This window comes from Oncorhynchus mykiss, chromosome 11 (genome assembly GCF_013265735.2).
Source record: "Oncorhynchus mykiss isolate Arlee chromosome 11, USDA_OmykA_1.1, whole genome shotgun sequence".
In the NCBI taxonomy this organism is placed as follows: Eukaryota; Metazoa; Chordata; class Actinopteri; order Salmoniformes; family Salmonidae; genus Oncorhynchus; species Oncorhynchus mykiss.
The window spans coordinates 85,409,441-85,431,050 of record NC_048575.1 but is presented as its reverse complement, the minus strand read 5'-3'; the positions used below and the strand labels follow the sequence as shown (position 1 = coordinate 85,431,050).

General features: G+C 51.2%; 1 protein-coding gene across 3 annotated transcripts; it reads right to left on the bottom strand.

Annotated features, from left to right (window-relative positions):
• Window positions 1-1,541: 1,541 nt before the first annotated feature.
• fbp1a (fructose-1,6-bisphosphatase 1a) lies at window positions 1,542-21,232 on the bottom strand. 3 transcript variants are annotated; one of them, XR_005034779.1, is made up of 8 exons: window positions 20,901-21,232; window positions 10,936-11,098; window positions 9,423-9,515; window positions 7,572-7,712; window positions 5,651-5,788; window positions 4,823-4,942; window positions 2,121-2,405; window positions 1,542-2,052 (listed from the first exon to the last, which is right to left on the bottom strand). XR_005034779.1 is itself a non-coding variant. In XM_036936606.1 (8 exons), the coding sequence occupies exons 1-8, from the start codon at window positions 21,068-21,070 to the stop codon at window positions 2,171-2,173; spliced, it is 1,026 nt and encodes a 341-aa protein (XP_036792501.1). In that variant the 5' UTR covers window positions 21,071-21,232; the 3' UTR covers window positions 1,542-2,170. The 3 variants fall into 3 exon arrangements, 2 of the variants coding, with proteins under 2 accessions (XP_036792501.1, XP_036792500.1); XM_036936606.1 differs by having other exon boundaries at window positions 1,542-2,188; window positions 2,223-2,405; XM_036936605.1 differs by having other exon boundaries at window positions 1,545-2,405.
• Window positions 21,233-21,610: the final 378 nt, after the last annotated feature.

The window sequence follows — 21,610 nt, the reverse complement described above, 5'->3', positions numbered from 1 at the left end:
TGGGGGAACAGCGGTTGACTCACTGTGTCTGGGGGAACAGCGGTTGACTCACTGTGTCTGGGGGAACAGCGGTTGACTCATTATGTCTGGGGGAACAGCGGTTGACTCACTGTGTCTGGGGGAACAGCGGTTGACTCACTGTGTCTAGGGGAACAGCGGTTGACTCACTGTGTCTGGGGGAACAGCGGTTGACTCATTATGTCTGGGGGAACAGCGGTTGACTCACTGTGTCTGGGGGAACAGCGGTTGACTCATTATGTCTGGGGGAACAGCGGTTGACTCACTGTGTCTGGGGGAACAGCGGTTGACTCATTATGTCTGGGGGAACAGCGGTTGACTCACTGTGTCTGGGGGAATAGCGGTTGACTCATTATGTCTGGGGGAACAGCGGTTGACTCACTGTGTCTCGGGGAACAGCGGTTGACTCATTATGTCTGGGGGAACAGCGGTTGACTCACTGTGTCTGGGGGAACAGCGGTTGACTCACTGTGTCTGGGGGAATAGCGGTTGACTCATTATGTCTGGGGGAACAGCGGTTGACTCACTGTGTCTAGGGGAACAGCGGTTGACTCACTGTCTGGGGGAACAGCGGTTGACTCATGTCTGGGGGAACAGCGGTTGACTCACTGTGTCTGGGGGAACAGCGGTTGACTCATTATGTCTGGGGGAACAGCGGTTGACTCATTATGTCTGGGGGAACAGCGGTTGACTCACTGTGTCTGGGGGAACAGCGGTTGACTCACTGTGTCTGGGGGAACAGCGGTTGACATGGACGATTCACCTGGGACATTCACAAATGGGTCGCGGATCCATTCCTTCTCCTTCGTGGGTCTTTGGCGGTTGGGAAGTAGCGCTCGAGCTCCGTTGACTGAAGCTAGATGATCGTGCACCAGCTGGGAGACGGACGGCCCAGTCTGTCTCTCCCAAAACCCTGCTGTTTGGAACATGCCAAATATGCCCCTGTCCATTCGCCGTCAACCACTTCCAGTTTGGCTTTGAATGCAGCCACTTTACCTGCACCAAGTTCAATGTAATTACTGCACAACTAGCATAGAATTGTATATAATTATTATTTTAAATTAGTTATTTATCCTTTCTGTGCGGCACGGTAGTGAATGTGCAGCGCCCCGATACCGGTCTGCGGCCCTGTGGTTGGGGACCGCTGCTCTAGTGTACAATGTGTCCTCATCTGAGGCATCATGGAAACTATTGGTCTCTGAGTTTATTGGACCTAAAGTTGTCTGAAAGAGTGTTGTGAGAAAATATCTAGTTATCACGAGACACAGTGTTATGTTGTTAGACAATCAGTGTACTGTGGGCTGCCTATCAGTCTGGTTTATCTTTGCTGTTCATTTAAGACCATCTGACTCCAGGGTTCATTAGCCAAACGTTGCAGATAGAAATGCCATGAAAAGAGCCGAAACGATATCCTCTACAGGTCATAGAAATATGCTTACGTACAACAAACATATCAATCTGATCGTTCCAAAGCATCCTGCTGCACGAGCCCCTGGTGTTGTGTGGTGAAATGAGATACAACATTCTGTTTGGTACAGCACCACCAAGGTTTATTATTCACATGCTTCATCATCCCAAACAATATCTGTGTCAAGGCACATATCTTATATACTGCATAGAGGTAACATTAGGTCTGTCATTTAGTAGTACTGATAAATAGTTCACACACTGGTTCCCCATAGTGGTCTGAGAAGGTACTGCAAATTCCTTGAAAATAAATGACAATGAAGGAATAAGGGGAAAATGGTCTCTTCCCCTTCAGTTCCTGGTCCAGGATGGGAAGTAGTTGGTGGCTATCTTGGTTTACTTATTCTTTGGTCTGGGTGGTGAGGCATGAGGGTGTATCTTTGGTCTAGTCTAGTGGTTGATGGAGTGTTGGTGTATCGTTGGTCACTTGGTCAACAGCATGCTGATCCCGTTGAGTCTTATAAGTGATAGAGAATCTTTGGTCTCTTGGTTTATAATGGGTCTTTACATAGGGAGTGTGTACCTGCTTGGTCCCTAGTTACTAGGACCCTAGTTACCATTGTTGGCCTGGTGTGTGCGGTCCCTAGTTACCATTGTTGGCCTGGTGTGTGCGGTCCCTAGTTACCATTGTTGGCCTGGTGTGTGCGGTCCCTAGTTACCATTGTTGGCCTGGTGTGTGCGGTCCCTAGTTACCATTGTTGGCCTGGTGTGTGCGGTCCCTAGTTACCATTGTTGGCCTGGTGTTTTTGGTATATATCCAGGTACTCCTGGACGTCACTAGGTGACCCCAGCACCACGGGAACTCTCTGGTGGATGTTGATTGGCTGAATGTCCAGGACGTTCTGACTTCCTGTGGTTGCCATACCGCCCGCCTGCTCGATGATGAACGCCATGGGGTTGCACTCATACAGCAGACGCAGCTAGAACACAGAGAACACTTAATATTACAGAATATCTTCCTAATATTGAGTTCACCCCCTTTTTCCCTCAGAACAGCCTCAATTCATCAAGGTGTTGTTGACTCATGCTTCCCACAGCTGTTTCAAGTTCGCTGGATGGTCTTTTGGGTGGTGGACCATTCTTGATACACACAGGAAACGGTTGAGTTTGAAAACCCCAGAACTGTTGCAGTTCTTGACACAAACTGAAGCACCTGGAACCGCACCTATTACCATAACCCACTTAAATCTTTCGTCCACCCTCTGAACACAATCCATGTCTCAGTTGTCTCAGATTAAAGAAGGATTTTTAAACCTGGTCTCCTCCCCTTCATCTACACTGATTGAAGTGGATTTAACAGGTGACATCAATAAGGGATCATAGCTTTCACCTGGACAGTCTGTCATGGAAAGAACAGGTGTTCATAATGGCCTGGTATTCATAGCAGACTTTGAAAAGACAACTGGAATGTATATATACATGCCTGGACTATTTTAAATTGAGAATCTCTTTAACCCATTGTATAAGTTATGTATAGTAAACTCCAGGTGTAAAATAGTAACTAATGGCTACTTCTCAGAAAGCATTAAATTGTCAAGAGGAGAAAAACAAGGTTGTCCGCTATCAGCATATCCATTTATCATATTAAAATCAGATCCAACAATAATAAAAGGGGCTAGAAATTCAGGGCTTAAAAACAAAGCTGTCATTGTAAAGAAAGTAATGATCTCACTAAAGTAGATTTTAATATTAAGTTAACAAATCACCCTAATTCATTCTTTAGTCATATCCCAGTTTACCTATTTACTTATGGTCCTGCCTACACCTAACGACATGTTTAAATTATGAGCCAAAAAATATTCCACTTATTTGGAAAAAGCCAGAAAAAATTTAACAGGCCTATTTATACAATGAATTCAGAGGGCAGAAATGATTAAGTATTAAAGCATTAGACCTCACTAAAGGCTTCAGTCATACTTAAATCCAAACTGGTTTTCCAGCAAATTAGTAAGAATGACCTTTTCCCATTTAGTCAGATTAAACTCTCACTCTCACAGTTATTTGATAACGAAATAATCTCCAGAATATCTCTATTTTTTAAAACAAGCCATAGGAAGTTGGTTGCAATTTCAGTTTAATCCACGAGAAAATACCAAATATACTAATTGATTTATGTATGAGGATACAACCATCCCAGCTCTGTAGATTGTGCTGCGAAGAGAATGATTAGATCACTTGTTTTGGTGCTGTCCTCATGTAGCTTGTTTTTAGTATGTAATATATATATATATATATTAATCTATGGATTTCACATGACTGGGCAGGGGCACAACCAAATCCTGAATGAGTTTTTCCCTAACAAAAGGGCTTGATTACAGACAGAAATACTCCTCAGTTTAATCAGCTGTCCAGGTGGCTGGTCTCAGATGATCCCGCACGTTAAGAAGCCAGACGTGGATGTCCTGGGCTCTAATATGATGTTGGAGGTGGCTTATGGTAGGGAAATGCACATTCAATTATCTGGCGGATATTCCTGCAGTTAGCATGCCAATTGCACGTGTAGCCGATGTGAAATGGCTAGCTAGTTAGCAGTGGTGCGCGCTAGTGGCGTTTCAATCACTTGCTCTGAGACCTTGAAGTAGTGGTTCCCCTTGCTCTGCAAGGGCCGCGGCTTTTGTGGAGTGATGGGTAACGATGCTTCGAGGGTGACTGTTGACGTGTGCAGAGCGTCCCTGGTTCGCGCCCAGGTCGGGGCCGGACGTAAATTCTATACTGTTACACACGCTTCCTCAAAACTTGCGTTGTGTTGTGACAAAACTGCACATTTTAGAGTGGCCTTTTATTGTCCCCAGCACAAGGTGCACCTGTGTTATGATGCTTCTTGATATTCCATCTTGGCAAAGGAGAAATGCTAACGGGTGAAAACAAGTTTGTGCACTACATATGAGAGAAATCAGTGTTTTGTGCGTATGGAACATTTCCGTGATCTTTTATTTCAGCTCATGGAACCAACACTGTACATGTTGAGTTTATTTTTTTGTTCTGTATAAATTGGAAGTAGAAGCCTAAGTATTGTTATCCATTAGTTTACTCCAATTAGGGGAGGGGTGGTAGGGTTAGGGGACAATAATAAATATATTTTTCAACAGAACCACATCCTTACACACAACCGTCACTGTTCTGAAGACATCACTGTTGTGACATGAACACCACCTCTGTTTCCTATTTCCCCTGTTTCCCCAGAGGCTCCAGCTCTTCTGCTTTCAGCAATAGAGGAGATGAACACACATTGATCACATTGTGACCCTCCACATTAGGAAACTAAACAAGCCAGGACACAAAGCTACAACATCTTGACCCATCTTTCCCCTTGAGAGGGTTAGAGGTCAGGGCCCACCTTTCCCTCGGGGCTCTTGACGTTAGCAGGGTAGAGGAAGATTCCTCCGTAGACCAGGGTCCTGTGGACGTCTGCTACCATAGAACCCACATAGCGGGCACCGTACGGGGCACTGCCATCCTGAGACACAGAGTAAGGGTTAGCCCCTGAACCACAAACACAGTTACAGTCTAAATGGTTAGCCAATAACAGGGGGACATTTCACCATTGTAGCTGTTCTGTATACAGACAGTTTCAGATGTTTATGAGAAAATAATCTCAAGTAAGGAAGTACCTTGGCTAGACGCAAGCCTAAACTCGGGGAACTACTTTGTGTGCATGTACCTCGGGAAACTACTTTGTGTGCATGTACCTCGGGGAACTACTTTGTGTGCATGTACCTCGGGGAACTACTTTGTGTGCATGTACCTCGGGGAACTACTTTGTGTGCATGTACCTCGGGGAACTACTTTGTGTGCATGTACCTCGGGGAACTACTTTGTGTGCATGTACCTCGGGGAACTACTTTGTGTGCATGTACCTCGGGGAACTACTTTGTGTGCATGTACCTCGGGGAACTACTTTGTGTGCATGTACCTCGGGGAACTACTTTGTGTGCATGTACCTCGGGGAACTACTTTGTGTGCATGTACCTCGGGGAACTACTTTGTGTGGATGTACCTCGGGGAACTACTTTGTGTGCATGTACCTCGGGGAACTACTTTGTGTGCATGTACCTCGGGGAACTACTTTGTGTGCATGTACCTCGGGGAACTACTTTGTGTGCATGTACCTCGGGGAACTACTTTGTGTGCATGTACCTCGGGGAACTACTTTGTGTGCATGTACCTCGGGGAACTTCTTCTTTTGCAGGTACTCCGTGACAGCGGTGTCAAAGTATTTGGCGTATCCTTCATTCAGACTGTAGATATTCCCTTTCGGTTTGATCTTTAGATCTCTGTCCACCAGAATGAACTCACCTATGGCCTGACAGAGATAGATATATAAACGATCCAATCACCGGACAGACAGCTGGATACATTAACATGAATGATCCAATCACCGGACAGACATCTGGATACATTAACATGAATGATCCAATCACCGGACAGACAGCTGGATACATTAACATGAATGATCCAATCACCGGACAGACAGCTGGATACATTAACATGAATGATCCAATCACCGGACAGACAGCTGGATACATAAACATGAATGATCCAATCACCGGACAGACAGCTGGATACATTAACATGAATGATCCAATCACCGGACAGACAGCTGGATACATTAACATGAATGATCCAATCACCGGACAGACAGCTGGATACATTAACATGAATGATCCAATCACCGGACAGACAGCTGGATACATTAACATGAATGATCCAATCACCGGACAGACAGCTGGATACATAAACATGAATGATCCAATCACCGGACAGACAGCTGGATACATTAACATGAATGATCCAATCACCGGACAGACAGCTGGATACATTAACATGAATGATCCAATCACCGGACAGACAGCTGGATACATAAACATGAATGATCCAATCACCGGACAGACAGCTGGATACATAAACATGAATGATCCAATCACCGGACAGACAGCTGGATACATTAACATGAATGATCCAATCACCGGACAGACAGCTGGATACATTAACATGAATGATCCAATCACCGGACAGACAGCTGGATACATTAACATGAATGATCCAATCACCGGACAGACAGCTGGATACATTAACATGAATGATCCAATCACCGGACAGACAGCTGGATACATTAACATGAATGATCCAATCACCGGACAGACAGCTGGATACATAAACATGAATGATCCAATCACCGGACAGACAGCTGGATACATTAACATGAATGATCCAATCACCGGACAGACAGCTGGATACATAAACATGAATGATCCAATCACCGGACAGACAGCTGGATACATAAACATGAATGATCCAATCACCGGACAGACAGCTGGATACATTAACATGAATGATCCAATCACCGGACAGACAGCTGGATACATTAACATGAATGATCCAATCACCGGACAGACAGCTGGATACATTAACATGAATGATCCAATCACCGGACAGACAGCTGGATACATTAACATGAATGATCCAATCACCGGACAGACAGCTGGATACATTAACATGAATGATCCAATCACCGGACAGACAGCTGGATACATAAACATGAATGATCCAATCACCGGACAGACAGCTGGATACATAAACATGAATGATCCAATCACCGGACAGACAGCTGGATACATTAACATGAATGATCCAATCACCGGACAGACAGCTGGATACATTAACATGAATGATCCAATCACCGGACAGACAGCTGGATACATTAACATGAATGATCCAATCACCGGACAGACAGCTGGATACATTAACATGAATGATCCAATCACCGGACAGACAGCTGGATACATAAACATGAATGATCCAATCACCGGACAGACAGCTGGATACATTAACATGAATGATCCAATCACCGGACAGACAGCTGGATACATTAACATGAATGATCCAATCACCGGACAGACAGCTGGATACATTAACATGAATGAAAGGTCCAGTAAGAGTTATAACAGCTGCGGGTAGAGGAAGGTACTCAAGGGGACAAGCAGTAGTTGACTTCCTGAGCTATAACAGCTGCAGTGATGTGGGTAGAGGACAGTACTCAAGGGGACAGTAGTTGACTTCCTGCCCGGTAATGGGTATGTACTGACCGGGTCCAACATGAAGCAGTTGACCCCCTGCCCAGTGGACAGTACCATCATGGTGGCGCTGCCATAGAGGGCGTATCCAGCCGCAACGATGTTCCTCCCGGGCTGCAGCGCGTCGTTCTCACACGGGTCGTCCTCTGTCGTCTGGAACACACACCGGACTATTGGTTGATTGATTTGATCATTACAGTGGTGAGAAACAGGATATGAACCCTTTGGAATTACCTGGATTTCTGTATAAATTGGTCATCACATTTGGTCTGATCTTCATCTAGGGTCACAACAATAGACAAACACCATCTGCTTAAACTAGTAACACAAACAATTATACGTTTTCATGTCTTTATTGAACACATCGTGTAAACATTCACAGTGCAGGGTGGGAAAAGTATGTGAACCCTTGGATTTAATAACTGATTGACCCTCCTTTGGCAGCACTAACCTCAACAAAACGTTTTCTGTAGTTGCGGATCAGACCTACACAACAGTCAGGAGGAATTTGGACCATTCCTCTATACTAAACTGTTTCAGTTCAGCAATAGTCTTGCGATGTCTGGTGTGAACTGCTCTCTTGAGGTCATGCCACGGTATCTCAATCGGGTTGAGGTCAGGACTGACTGGGCCACTACAGAAGGTGTATTTTCTTCTGTTGAAGCCATTCTGTTGTTGATTTACTTCTGTGTTTTGGGTCGTTGTCCTGTTGCGTCACCCAACTTCAGTTGACAGATAGCCTAACATTCTCCTGTAAAATGTCTTGATAAACTTGGGAATTCATTTTTCCTTCGATGAGAGCAAGCTGTCCAGGCCCTGAGGCAGCAAAGCAGCCCCAAACCATGATGCTCCCTCCACCATTTTACAGCTGGGATGAGGTTTTGATGTTGGTGTGCTGGGCCTTTTTTTCTCCACACATTGTGTTGTGTGTTCCTTCCAAACAACTCAACTGTAGTTTCATCTGTCCACGTAATATTTTGCCAGTAGCGCTGTGGAACATCCAGCTCTTTTGCAAACTTCAGACCTGCACCAATGTTTTTTTTGGACAGCAGTGGTTTATTCCGTGGTGTCCTGCCCTGAACACACTTCTTGTTTAGTGTTTTACCTATCGTAGACTCGTCAACAGAGATGTTTGCACGTTCCAGAGATTTCTGTAAGTCTTTAGCTGACACTAGGATTCTTCTTAACCTCATTGAGCATTCTGCACTGTGCTCTTGCAGTCATCTTTGCAGGACGGCCACTCCTAGGGAGAGTAGCAACAGTGCTGAACTTTCTCCATTTATAGACAATATGTCTTACTGTAGACTGAAGTACATCAAGGCTTTTAGAGATACTTTTGTAACCTTTTCCTGCTTTATGCAAGTCAACCATTCTTAATCTTAGGTCTTCTGAGATCTTTTGTTCGAGGCATGGTTGATATCAGGCAATGCTCCTTGTGAATAGCAACCAAATGTTGACTGTTTTTATAGGGCAAGGCAGCTCTAACCAACATCTACAATCTCATCTCACTGATTGGACTCCAGGTTAGCTGACCCCTGACTCCAATTATCTTTTGGAGAAGTCATTAGCTATTGGGGGGTTCACATACTTTTTACAACCGATACAATGATTAAATGATGTATAATTTCTGTGTTTTAGTTTAAGCACACTGTGTTTGTCTATTGTTGTGACTTAGATGAAAATCAGTTCACATACTTTTTCTTGCCACTGTATAAGCTAAATACATTAGGTCTCAAAGCACCTTATAGAACACATCCATACAAACCCAGCCTGGTCAAACACACTGACCGCTGGGTTCACCTTCTATTTGGTTAAAAACAAGGTGAGATATGGCTCCTGTAGAGAAGCCTATAGAATACAGACCTTTCTAAAGACAGCAAAGATGGTGCCGATGGAAGCCAAGCAGTCGATGTTGGAGGAACCATCCAGAGGGTCAAAACACACCACGTATTTACCCTGGAGGAGAGACCAGGGGAGTCAAAACACACCACGTATTTACCCTGGAGGAGAGACCAGGGGAGTCAAAACACACCATGTATTTACCCTGGAGGAGAGACAAGGGGAGTCAAAACACACCACGTATTTACCCTGGAGGAGAGACAAGGGGAGTCAAAACACACCACGTATTTACCCTGGAGGAGAGACAAGGGGAGTCAAAACACACCACGTATTTACCCTGGAGGAGAGACAAGGGGAGTCAAAACACACCACGTATTTACCCTGGAGGAGAGACAAGGGGAGTCAAAACACACCACGTATTTACCCTGGAGGAGAGACAAGGGGAGTCAAAACACACCACGTATTTACCCTGGAGGAGAGACCAGGGGAGTCAAAACACACCACGTATTTACCCTGGAGGAGAGACCAGGGGAGTCAAAACACACCACGTATTTACCCTGGAGGAGAGACAAGGGGAGTCAAAACACACCACGTATTTACCCTGGAGGAGAGACAAGGGGAGTCAAAACACACCACGTATTTACCCTGGAGGAGAGACAAGGGGAGTCAAAACACACCACGTATTTACCCTGGAGGAGAGACAAGGGGAGTCAAAACACACCACGTATTTACCCTGGAGGAGAGACCAGGGGAGTCAAAACACACCACGTATTTACCCTGGAGGAGAGACCAGGGGAGTCAAAACACACCACGTATTTACCCTGGAGGAGAGACAAGGGGAGTCAAAACACACCACGTATTTACCCTGGAGGAGAGACAAGGGGAGTCAAAACACACCACGTATTTACCCTGGAGGAGAGACAAGGGGAGTCAAAACACACCACGTATTTACCCTGGAGGAGAGACAAGGGGAGTCAAAACACACCATGTATTTACCCTGGAGGAGAGACAAGGGGAGTCAAAACACACCACGTATTTACCCTGGAGGAGAGACAAGGGGAGTCAAAACACACCACGTATTTACCCTGGAGGAGAGACCAGGGGAGTCAAAACACACCACGTATTTACCCTGGAGGAGAGACCAGGGGAGTCAAAACACACCACGTATTTACCCTGGAGGAGAGACAAGGGGAGTCAAAACACACCACGTATTTACCCTGGAGGAGAGACAAGGGGAGTCAAAACACACAACGTATTTACCCTGGAGGAGACCAGATAAAAATTATAATTTGTATTATGCTCATCAGTGCAGGGATAGAACCAAAATGTGGACTTTCTGGTGCGTTGCCCCGCCCCCCTGCTCTAAACAGCAATGCTGCCAGAATTTGAATAACCTTTGATCCAATAACAAATTTTCGTCTGGTTCTACTATCATCCCTCTGACACCAGAACAACAACAGCGTTAGTTATTCGTCTGTCTGGTTCTACTATGAACGTGATATCGTACCTCTGACACCAGAACAACAGCGTTAGTTACCTGTCTGTCTGGTTCTACTATGATGGCTGTGTCATCCTCCTCTGACACCAGGACACAGGATGTGAAGGAGGATTTGATCATGTTGATAACCAGGTTGTTAGACAGGATGTCCAGCTTCTTCACCTGGTCCCCCGTCACATTGGTGCTGCCCGCTATGCCATACCTGGGAAGACGAGAGGAGACGCAATTAGTACCCACTACCCATCTCATTGGTGCTGCCCGCTGTGCCATACCTGTCAACCAGGGGAGAGACAGAACCGCTACCCCCTAACCACCGCTACCCCCTAACCACCGCTACCCCCTAACCACCGCTACCCCCTAACCACCGCTGCCCCCTAACCACCGCTGCCTCCTAACCACCGCTACCCCCTAACCACCGCTGCCTCCTAACCACCGCTACCTCCTAACCACCGCTACCTCCTAACCACCGCTACCTCCTAACCACCGCTGCCTCCTAACCACCGCTGCCTCCTAACCACCGCTGCCCCCTAACCACCGCTACCCCCTAACCACCACTACCACCTAACCACCGCTACCTCCTAACCACCGCTACCCCCTAACCACCGCTATCACCTAACCACCGCTGCCTCCTAACCACCGCTACCTCCTAACCACCGCTACCTCCTAACCACCGCTGCCCCCTAACCACCGCTGCCTCCGCTACCACCTAACCACCGCTACCTCCTAACCACCGCTGCCTCCTAACCACCGCTACCTCCTAACCACCGCTACCACCTAACCACCGCTACCCCCTAACCACCGCTGCCCCCTAACCACCGCTGCCCCCTAACCACCGCTACCCCCTAACCACCGCTACCCCCTAACCACCGCTACCACCTAACCACCGCTACCTCCTAACCACCGCTGCCCCCTAACCACCGCTGCCCCCTAACCACCGCTACCCCCTAACCATCGCTACCACCTAACCACCGCTACCTCCTAACCACCGCTACCCCCAAACCACCGCTGCCCCCTAACCACCGCTGCCTCCTAACCACCGCTACCTCCTAACCACCGCTGCCTCCTAACCACCGCTGCCTCCTAACCACCGCTGCCTCCTAACCACCGCTACCTCCTAACCACCGCTACCTCCTAACCACCGCTACCTCCTAACCACCGCTACCTCCTAACCACCGCTACCTCCTAACCACCGCTACCTCCTAACCACCGCTACCTCCTAACCACCGCTACCTCCTAACCACCGCCACCTCCTAACCACCACCGCTACCTCCTAACCACCACCGCTACCTCCTAACCACCGCCACCTCCTAACCACCGCCGCCCCCTAACCACCGCCGCCTCCTAACCACCGCCACCTCCTAACCACCGCCACCTCCTAACCACCGCTACCTCCTAACCACCGCTACCACCTAACCACCGCTACCACCTAACCACCGCTGCCCCCTAACCACCGCTGCCTCCTAACCACCGCTATCTCCGCTACCTCCTAACCACCGCTACCTCCTAACCACCGCTACCTCCTAACCACCGCTACCTCCTAACCACCGCTACCTCCTAACCACCGCTACCTCCTAACCACCGCTACCTCCTAACCACCGCTACCTCCTAACCACCGCTACCACCTAACCACCGCTACCTCCTAACCACCGCCACCTCCTAACCACCGCCACCTCCTAACCACCGCCACCTCCTAACCACCGCCGCCCCCTAACCACCGCCGCCTCCTAACCACCGCCACCTCGTAACCACCGCCGCCTCCTAACCACCGCTACCCCCTAACCACCGCTACCCCCTAACCACCGCTACCACCTAACCACCGCTACCTCCTAACCACCGCTGCCCCCTAACCACCGCTACCCCCTAACCACCGCTACCACCTAACCACCGCTACCTCCTAACCACCGCTACCCCCTAACCACCGCTGCCCCCTAACCACCGCTGCCTCCTAACCACCGCTATCTCCGCTACCACCTAACCACCGCTACCTCCTAACCACCGCTGCCTCCTAACCACCGCTACCTCCTAACCACCGCTACCACCTAACCACCGCCACCTCCTAACCACCGCCGCCTCCTAACCACCGCCGCCTCCTAACCACCGCCGCCACCTAACCACCGCCGCCTCCTAACCACCGCCGCCTCCTAACCACCGCCGCCTCCTAACCACCGCCGCCTCCTAACCACCGCCGCCTCCTAACCACCGCCGCCCCCTAACCACCGCCGCCCCCTAACCACCGCCGCCCCCTAACCACCGCCGCCCCCTAACCACCGCCGCCCCCTAACCACCGCCGCCACCTAACCACCGCCGCCCCCTAACCACCGCCGCCTCCTAACCACCGCCGCCTCCTAACCACCGCCACCTCCTAACCACCGCTACCTCCTAACCACCGCTACCTCCTAACCACCGCTACCTCCTAACCACCGCTACCTCCTAACCACCGCTGCCCCCTAACCACCGCTGCCCCCTAACCACCGCTACCCCCTAACCACCGCTACCCCCTAACCACCGCTGCCCCCTAACCACCGCTGCCCCCTAACCACCGCTACCCCCTAACCACCGCTGCCCCCTAACCACCGCTGCCCCCTAACCACCGCTGCCCCCTAACCACCGCTATCTCCGCTACCACCTAACCACCGCTACCTCCTAACCACCGCAACCACCTAACCACCGCTACCACCTAACCACCGCTGCCTCCTAACCACCGCTACCTCAACCACCGCTGCCTCCTAACCACCGCTGCCTCCTAACCACCGCTGCCTCCTAACCACCGCTATCTCCGCTACCTCCTAACCACCGCTACCTCCTAACCACCGCCACCTCCTAACCACCGCCGCCTCCTAACCACCGCCGCCTCCTAACCACCGCCGCCTCCTAACCACCGCCGCCTCCTAACCACCGCCGCCTCCTAACCACCGCCGCCTCCTAACCACCGCCGCCTCCTAACCACCGCCGCCTCCTAACCACCGCCGCCTCCTAACCACCGCCGCCCCCTAACCACCGCTATCTCCGCTACCACCTAACCACCGCTACCTCCTAACCACCGCTGCCCCCTAACCACCGCTGCCCCCTAACCACCGCTGCCCCCTAACCACCGCTGCCTCCTAACCACCGCTGCCCCCTAACCACCGCTGCCCCCTAACCACCGCTGCCCCCTAACCACCGCTGCCCCCTAACCACCGCTGCCCCCTAACCACCGCTGCCCCCTAACCACCGCTGCCCCCTAACCACCGCTACCCCCTAACCACCGCTGCCCCCTAACCACCGCTGCCCCCTAACCACCGCTACCTCCTAACCACCGCTGCCTCCTAACCACCGCTACCCCCTAACCACCGCTGCCCCCTAACCACCGCTGCCCCCTAACCACCGCTGCCCCCTAACCACCGCTACCTCCTAACCACCGCTGCCCCCTAACCACCGCTACCTCCTAACCACCGCTGCCCCCTAACCACCGCTGCCCCCTAACCACCGCTGCCTCCTAACCACCGCTGCCTCCTAACCACCGCTGCCTCCTAACCACCGCTACCTCCTAACCACCGCTATCTCCGCTACCTCCTAACCACCGCTACCTCCTAACCACCGCTACCTCCTAACCACCGCTGCCTCCTAACCACCGCTGCCTCCTAACCACCGCCGCCTCCTAACCACCGCCGCCTCCTAACCACCGCCGCCTCCTAACCACCGCCGCCTCCTAACCACCGCTGCCCCCTAACCACCGCTATCTCCGCTACCACCTAACCACCGCTACCTCCTAACCACCGCTGCCTCCTAACCACCGCTGCCTCCTAACCACCGCTGCCCCCTAACCACCGCTGCCCCCTAACCACCGCTGCCCCCTAACCACCGCTGCCTCCTAACCACCGCTGCCTCCTAACCACCGTTATCTCCGCTACCACCTAACCACCGCTGCCCCCTAACCACCGCTGCCCCCTAACCACCGCTGCCCCCTAACCACCGCTACCCCCTAACCACCGCTACCCCCTAACCACCGCTGCCCCCTAACCACCGCTGCCCCCTAACCACCGCTGCCCCCTAACCACCGCTACCTCCTAACCACCGCTGCCCCCTAACCACCGCTGCCTCCTAACCACCGCTACCCCCTAACCACCGCTGCCCCCTAACCACCGCTGCCCCCTAACCACCGCTGCCCCCTAACCACCGCTACCTCCTAACCACCGCTGCCTCCTAACCACCGCTACCTCCTAACCACCGCTGCCCCCTAACCACCGCTGCCCCCTAACCACCGCTACCTCCTAACCACCGCTGCCTCCTAACCACCGCTATCTCCGCTACCACCTAACCACCGCTACCTCCTAACCACCGCTACCTCCTAACCACCGCTACCTCCTAACCACCGCTGCCTTCTAACCACCGCTGCCTCCTAACCACCGCTAACTCCGCTACCTCCTAACCACCGCTGCCTCCTAACCACCGCTGCCTCCTAACCACCGCTGCCTCCTAACCACCGCTGCCTCCTAACCACCGCTGCCTCCTAACCACCGCTACCTCCTAACCACCGCTACCTCCTAACCACCGCTGCCCCCTAACCACCGCTGCCCCCTAACCACCGCTACATCCTAACCACCGCTACCTCCTAACCACCGCTACCCCCTAACCACCGCTACCCCCTAACCACCGCTACCCCCTAACCACCGCTACCCCCTAACCACCGCTGCCTCCTAACCACCGCTGCCCCGTAACCACCGCTGCCCCCTAACCACCGCTGCCCCCTAACCACCGCTGCCCCCTAACCACCGCTGCCTCCTAACCACCGCTGCCTCCTAACAACCGCTGCCCCGTAACCACCGCTGCCCCCTAACCACCGCTATCTCCGCTACCCCCTAACCACCGCTATCTCCACTACCCCCTAACCACCGCTACCCCCTAACCACCGCTACCCCCTAACCACCGCTGCCCCCTAACCACCGCTGCCCCCTAACCACCGCTGCCCCCTAACCACCGCTGCCCCCTAACCACCGCTGCCCCCTAACCACCGCTACCCCCTAACCACCGCTGCCCCCTAACAACCGCTGCCCCCTAACCACCGCTATCTCCGCTACCACCTAACCACCGCTATCTACGCTACCACCTAACCACCGCTATCTCCGCTACCACCTAACCACCGCTGCCCCCTAACCACCGCTATCTCCGCTACCACCTAACCACTGCTATCTCCGCTACCACCTAACCACCGCTATCTCCGCTACCACCTAACCACCGCTACCTCCGCTACCTCCTAACCACCGCCGCCTCCTAACCACCGCTACCTCCTAACCACCGCTGCCCCCTAACCACCGCTGCCTCCTAACCACCGTTGCCTCCTAACCACCGCTGCCCCCTAACCAACGCCGCCCCCTAACCACCGCCGCCTCCTAACCACCGCCGCCCCCTAACCACCGCCGCCCCCTAACCACCGCCGCCCCCTAACCACCGCCGCCCCCTAACCACCGCCGCCCCCTAACCACCGCCGCCCCCTAACCACCGCCGCCTCCTAACCACCGCTACCTCCTAACCACCGCTGCCCCCTAACCACCGCTACCTCCTAACCACCGCTACCTCCTAACCACCGCTGCCCCCTAACCACCGCTGCCCCCTAACCACCGCTACCCCCTAACCACCGCTACCTCCTAACCACCGCTACCTCCTAACCACCGCTACCTCCTAACCACCGCTACCTCCTAACCACCGCTACCTCCTAACCACCGCTACCACCTAACCACCGCTGCCCCCTAACCACCGCTGCCTCCTAACCACCGCTGCCTCCTAACCACCGCTATCTCCGCTACCACCTAACCACCGCTATCTCCGCTACCACCTAACCACCGCTACCTCCGCTACCTCCTAACCACCGCTACCTCCTAACCACCGCCGCCCCCTAACCACCGCCGCCCCCTAACCACCGCCGCCCCCTAACCACCACCGCCGCCTCCGCCTCCTAACCACCGCCGCCTCCTAACCACCGCCGCCTCCTAACCACCGCCGCCCCCTAACCACCGCCACCCCCTAACCACCGCTACCCCCTAACCACCGCTACCCCCTAACCACCGCTACCCCCTAACCACCGCCACCCCCTAACCACCGCCGCACCCTAACCACCGCCGCACCCTAACCACCGCCGCACCCTAACCACCGCCACCTCCTAACCACCGCCACCTCCTAACCACCGCCACCTCCTAACCACCGCCACCTCCTAACCACCGCTACCTCCTAACCACCGCTACCTCCTAACCACCGCTACCTCCTAACCACCGCTGCCTCCTAACCACCGCCGCCCCCTAACCACCGCCGCCCCCTAACCACCGCCGCCTCCGCTACCTCCTAACCACCGCTACCTCCGCCGCCTCCTAACCACCGCCGCCTCCTAACCACCGCCGCCTCCTAACCACCGCCGCCTCCTAACCACCGCCGCCTCCTAACCACCGCCGCCTCCTAACCACCGCCGCCTCCTTACCACCGCTTTCATTTTTTTAATTTTTTTAAAATTTATTTTCATACTAAGCCGTATCCTGGGGATCATCAACTAGATTCAGCTGGGGGCCAATTTCCTTGGGGAGTGGATGGTCGTGGTGCCGGAACGTAATTACAAATCATTTGTAGACTGCAAATTGGCAGCAACAAGCACAGACAGTCTGACTAAAACATAATAATTTCAAACCTTGCTGAGGAAAAATTATCTACACACAACACACCATAATTACAAAGCAAAAACCGTTTTTCATAAATGTTTGCAAATGTATATATAAAAAATAAAAATCTAAAAAGGTGTTTTTGCTTCGTCATTATGGTGTGTTGTGTGCAGATATGCCTACAAACCTGACTCAGTTACACCAGATCGGTCAGGAGGAATGGGCCAAAATTCACCCAACTTATTGTGGGAAGCTTGTGGAAGACTACCCGAAACATTTGACCCAAGACAAACAATTTAAAGGCAATGCTACCAAATACTAATTGAGTGTATGTAAACTTCTGACCCACTGGGAATGTGATGAAAGAAATACAAACTGAATTAATAATTCTCTCTACTATTATTCTGACATTTCACATTCTTAAAATAAAGTGGTGATCTTAACTGACCTAAAACAGGGAATTTTTACTTGGATTAAATGTCAGCAATTGTGAAAAACTGAGTTTAAATGTATTTGGCTACAGTGTATGTAAACTTCCCACTTCAACTGTACCTGTCTCTAATGAGAGACAGATTAGTCCTGTCTGTTGATGTGCTGGTTTTAGTTGACCAGTGCTCTTTCACAAAAACAACTCCACATTACCACATGTAAAGAAATATGTGCCAAGTGTGATACTGCAATTTTGAAATGAGGAAGTGAGTGCGATTGTGTATACCAAAAACACTGTCCTTCTCTCAGCACATATCAAAGCTGCAGGCTAAAGTTACATCTAGACTTGGTTTCCTCTATCGTAATCACTCCTCTTTCACCCCAGCTGCCAAACTAACCCTGATTCAGATGACCATCCTATCCATGCTAGATTACGGAGACATCATTTATAGATTGGCAGGTAAGGGTGCTCTCAAGAGGCTAGATGTTCTTTACCATTCGGCCATCAGATGTGCCACCAATGCTCCTTATAGGACACATCACTGCACTCTATACTCCTCTGTAAACTGATCATCTCTGTATACCCGTCACAAGACCCACTTGGTTGATGCTTATTTATAAAACCCTCTTAGGCCTCACTCCCCCCTATCTGAGATACCTACTGCAGCCCTCATCCTCCACATACAACACCCGTTCACTCCCCCCTATCTGAGATAACTACTGCAGCCCTCATCCTCCACATCCAACACCTGTCCTGCCAGTCACTTTCTGTTAAAGGTCCCCAAAGCGCACACATCCCTGGGTCGCTCGTCTTTTCAATTCGCTGCAGCTAGCGACTGGAACGAGCTGCAACAAACACTCAAACTGGACAGTTTTATCTCAATCTCTTCATTCAGAGACTCAAATCATGGACACTCTTACTGACAGTTGTCAATTTTGTCAACGGGACAACAGTAACAACAATAACCAAGGGTAAAAATAACCAGATATTCAACAATAACAATAAGCATACAGTAGAGGACATGTGCAGGTTGATTGGTCTGTCAGACACTGTCCCTCATCTTATGGCAGGCAGCAATGTAGTGCGCTGCCAACCCACAGCTCTCTGCGTCCTCCCCCAACAGGACGGGAGCCTACTCTCATCAGAGAGGTCTTTGAAACCGTGAATAAGGGATTAAAATTTGGGGAAAAGACAATAATTGTTCTATATTTTTTGACATTTTGTCAGGAAATGCAGCTCCGTCTCAGGTTCTGCTGTTGTGCAGTGGTTGCACAGCCTTTCCTCTACAGGGAGCCAGGTTCTGCTGTGGTGCAGTGGTTGCACAGCCTTTCCTCTACAGGGAGCCAGGTTCTGCTGTGGTGCAGTGGTTGCACAGCCTTTCCTCTACAGGGAGCCAGGTTCTGCTGTGGTGCAGTGGTTGCACAGCCTTTCCTCTACAGGGAGCCAGGTTCTGCTGTGGTGCAGTGGTTGCACAGCCTTTCCTCTACAGGGAGCCAGGTTCTGCTGTGGTGCAGTGGTTGCACAGCCTTTCCTCTACAGGGAGCCAGGTTCTGCTGTGGTGCAGTGGTTGCACAGCCTTTCCTCTACAGGGAGCCAGGTTCTGCTGTGGTGCAGTGGTTGCACAGCCTTTCCTCTACAGGGAGCCAGGTTCTGCTGTGGTGCAGTGGTTGCACAGCCTTTCCTCTACAGGGAGCCAGGTTCTGCTGTGGTGCAGTGGTTGCACAGCCTTTCCTCTACAGGGAGCCAGGTTCTGCAGTGGTTGTACAGCCTTTCCTCTACAGGGATCCAGGTTCTGCTGTGGTGCAGTGGCTGCACAGCCTTTCCTCTACAGGGAGCCAGGTTCTGCAGTGGTTGTACAGCCTTTCCTCTACAGGGATCCAGGTTCTGCTGTGGTGCAGTGGCTGCACAGCCTTTCCTCTACAGGGAGCCAGGTTCTGCAGTGGTTGTACAGCCTTTCCTCTACAGGGATCCAGGTTCTGCTGTGGTGCAGTGGTTGCACAGCCTTTCCTCTACAGGGAGACAGGTTTTCCTCAGGTGTCTACAGATGTCTACCCTTCTCAATGGCAAGGCAGTGGTCACTGAGCCTGTACTTTGTCAAGGTTTTTCTAAGGTTTTGATCAGTAACCATGGTCAAATAGTTGGCAACAGTGTACTGTCGATTTAGGGCCAGATAGCACTGCATTTTGCTTTGTGTTTGTGCTTCCCAATAAGCAATGTAGTTTTGTTTTGATTGTGTTATAATTTGGTTTATTCTGATTGATTGGATGTTCTGATCAGGAAGCTTCAGTGTGTTAGTAGAACAGGTTAGTGAACTCAGCCCCAGGACCAGCTGGATGAGGGGACTGAGGCTTCAGTGTGTTAGTGAACTCAGGACCAGCTGGATGAGGGGACTATTTTCTTTGCTCAGCTCTTGGCATTGCAGGGCTTGGTAATTATATGAGAGGGGGGTCACTGTATTTTAGATGTTTCCAAAACTTAAAATGCTCTTTTTTTAGTTTTTATTATTAAATGGATATTGGCCTAATTCTGCCCTGCATGCATTGATTGTAGTTTTCCTCTGGACATGTAGGAGAATCATACAGAACTCTGCATGCAGCGTTTCAATGGGGTGTTTGTCCCATTTGAGGAAATCTTGTTTTGCAAGTGGACCCCACACCTCGCTGCCATAAAGTGCAATTGGTTCAATGACAGGCAATTCGTTTCAGCCAAATTTGAATAGCTATTTCAATTTGAATTTGAATGGCGTAAGTTTCCCTGCGGTCTGTCTCTCATTCAACTGATTCCGTTCCAGCCATTCCCGCGAGCCCGTCCTCACCAACAAGTTCCTTACGTGGATATGGTGCATCTGAAACTTCATTCTGTGTGTAAATTGTCTCTCCAATGAGAGAGCGAGACAGACAAGTCCTATTTTGTTGAAGGCATGCCTGCTAAGTGTGATGATAATTACTTACAGGTTGGCGATGCCAGCTTTCCTCACCGCGGTGGAGATGGCTTTGACGGCCGTGCACATCGAGTTGAGCAGGGTAGTGAGCTCCCCTGTCCCCTTCGCTTTCCTCCCTTCCTCCAGCACAAACCGGGTTAAAGTCACCACGTTGGTATCAAAAGAGCCTCGGTCAGACATGACTGCAAAGATCGTAGAGCGGCGGGCCAGAAGAGTCCTGAATGATAATGTTGACTACAAATCAAACAATTAAATGCCTGACTGTTAACACGGAACTTTGAGATAAGAGAGCGTAGTGAAGACAGGACAGCCAATCCGAAGTGAAAGCGCACAGGGAAAGAGGAGTGGCCGGCCGGGTGGAAACAATGGGTTATTCGATTATGCTGAGCCGTGGGGCACCGGTCTATGGCCCGTGACATAAACGGGCAAAAGCGGTAGGCTTCTTCTTCCTCTGTGGGGTTTATCGTGATTGGCATCGAACACTATGGTGCATTACCGCCACCTACTGAACACCCCCCCTCCCACTGAAAAAAATGACCTACAGAAGTATAAAGAGGGGTTCCTGCATCACATGCACCTTCTCGGTGGAAAACACAGCGTCCTTTGTAGGGGACAATGCCGTCTGTAACCAACAATGGACTGAACTGACACTGTAGCTAGAATGGGAGGGTAAATAATAGACTCTCTCATGCCTGAAATCAAGCTGAAGCTGAGTGAATG

Coding starts and splice junctions, on each gene's coding strand:
- fbp1a (XM_036936606.1), bottom strand. CDS start 21,070: ATGTCTGACCGAGGCTCTTTTGATACCAACGTGGTGACTTTAACCCGG. Junction 11,099..20,900: donor AAAGCTGGCATCGCCAACCT/GTAAGTAATTAT, acceptor TCGTCTTCCCAG/GTATGGCATAGCGGGCAGCA. Junction 9,516..10,935: donor TAGTAGAACCAGACAGACAG/GTAACTAACGCT, acceptor TCTCTCCTCCAG/GGTAAATACGTGGTGTGTTT.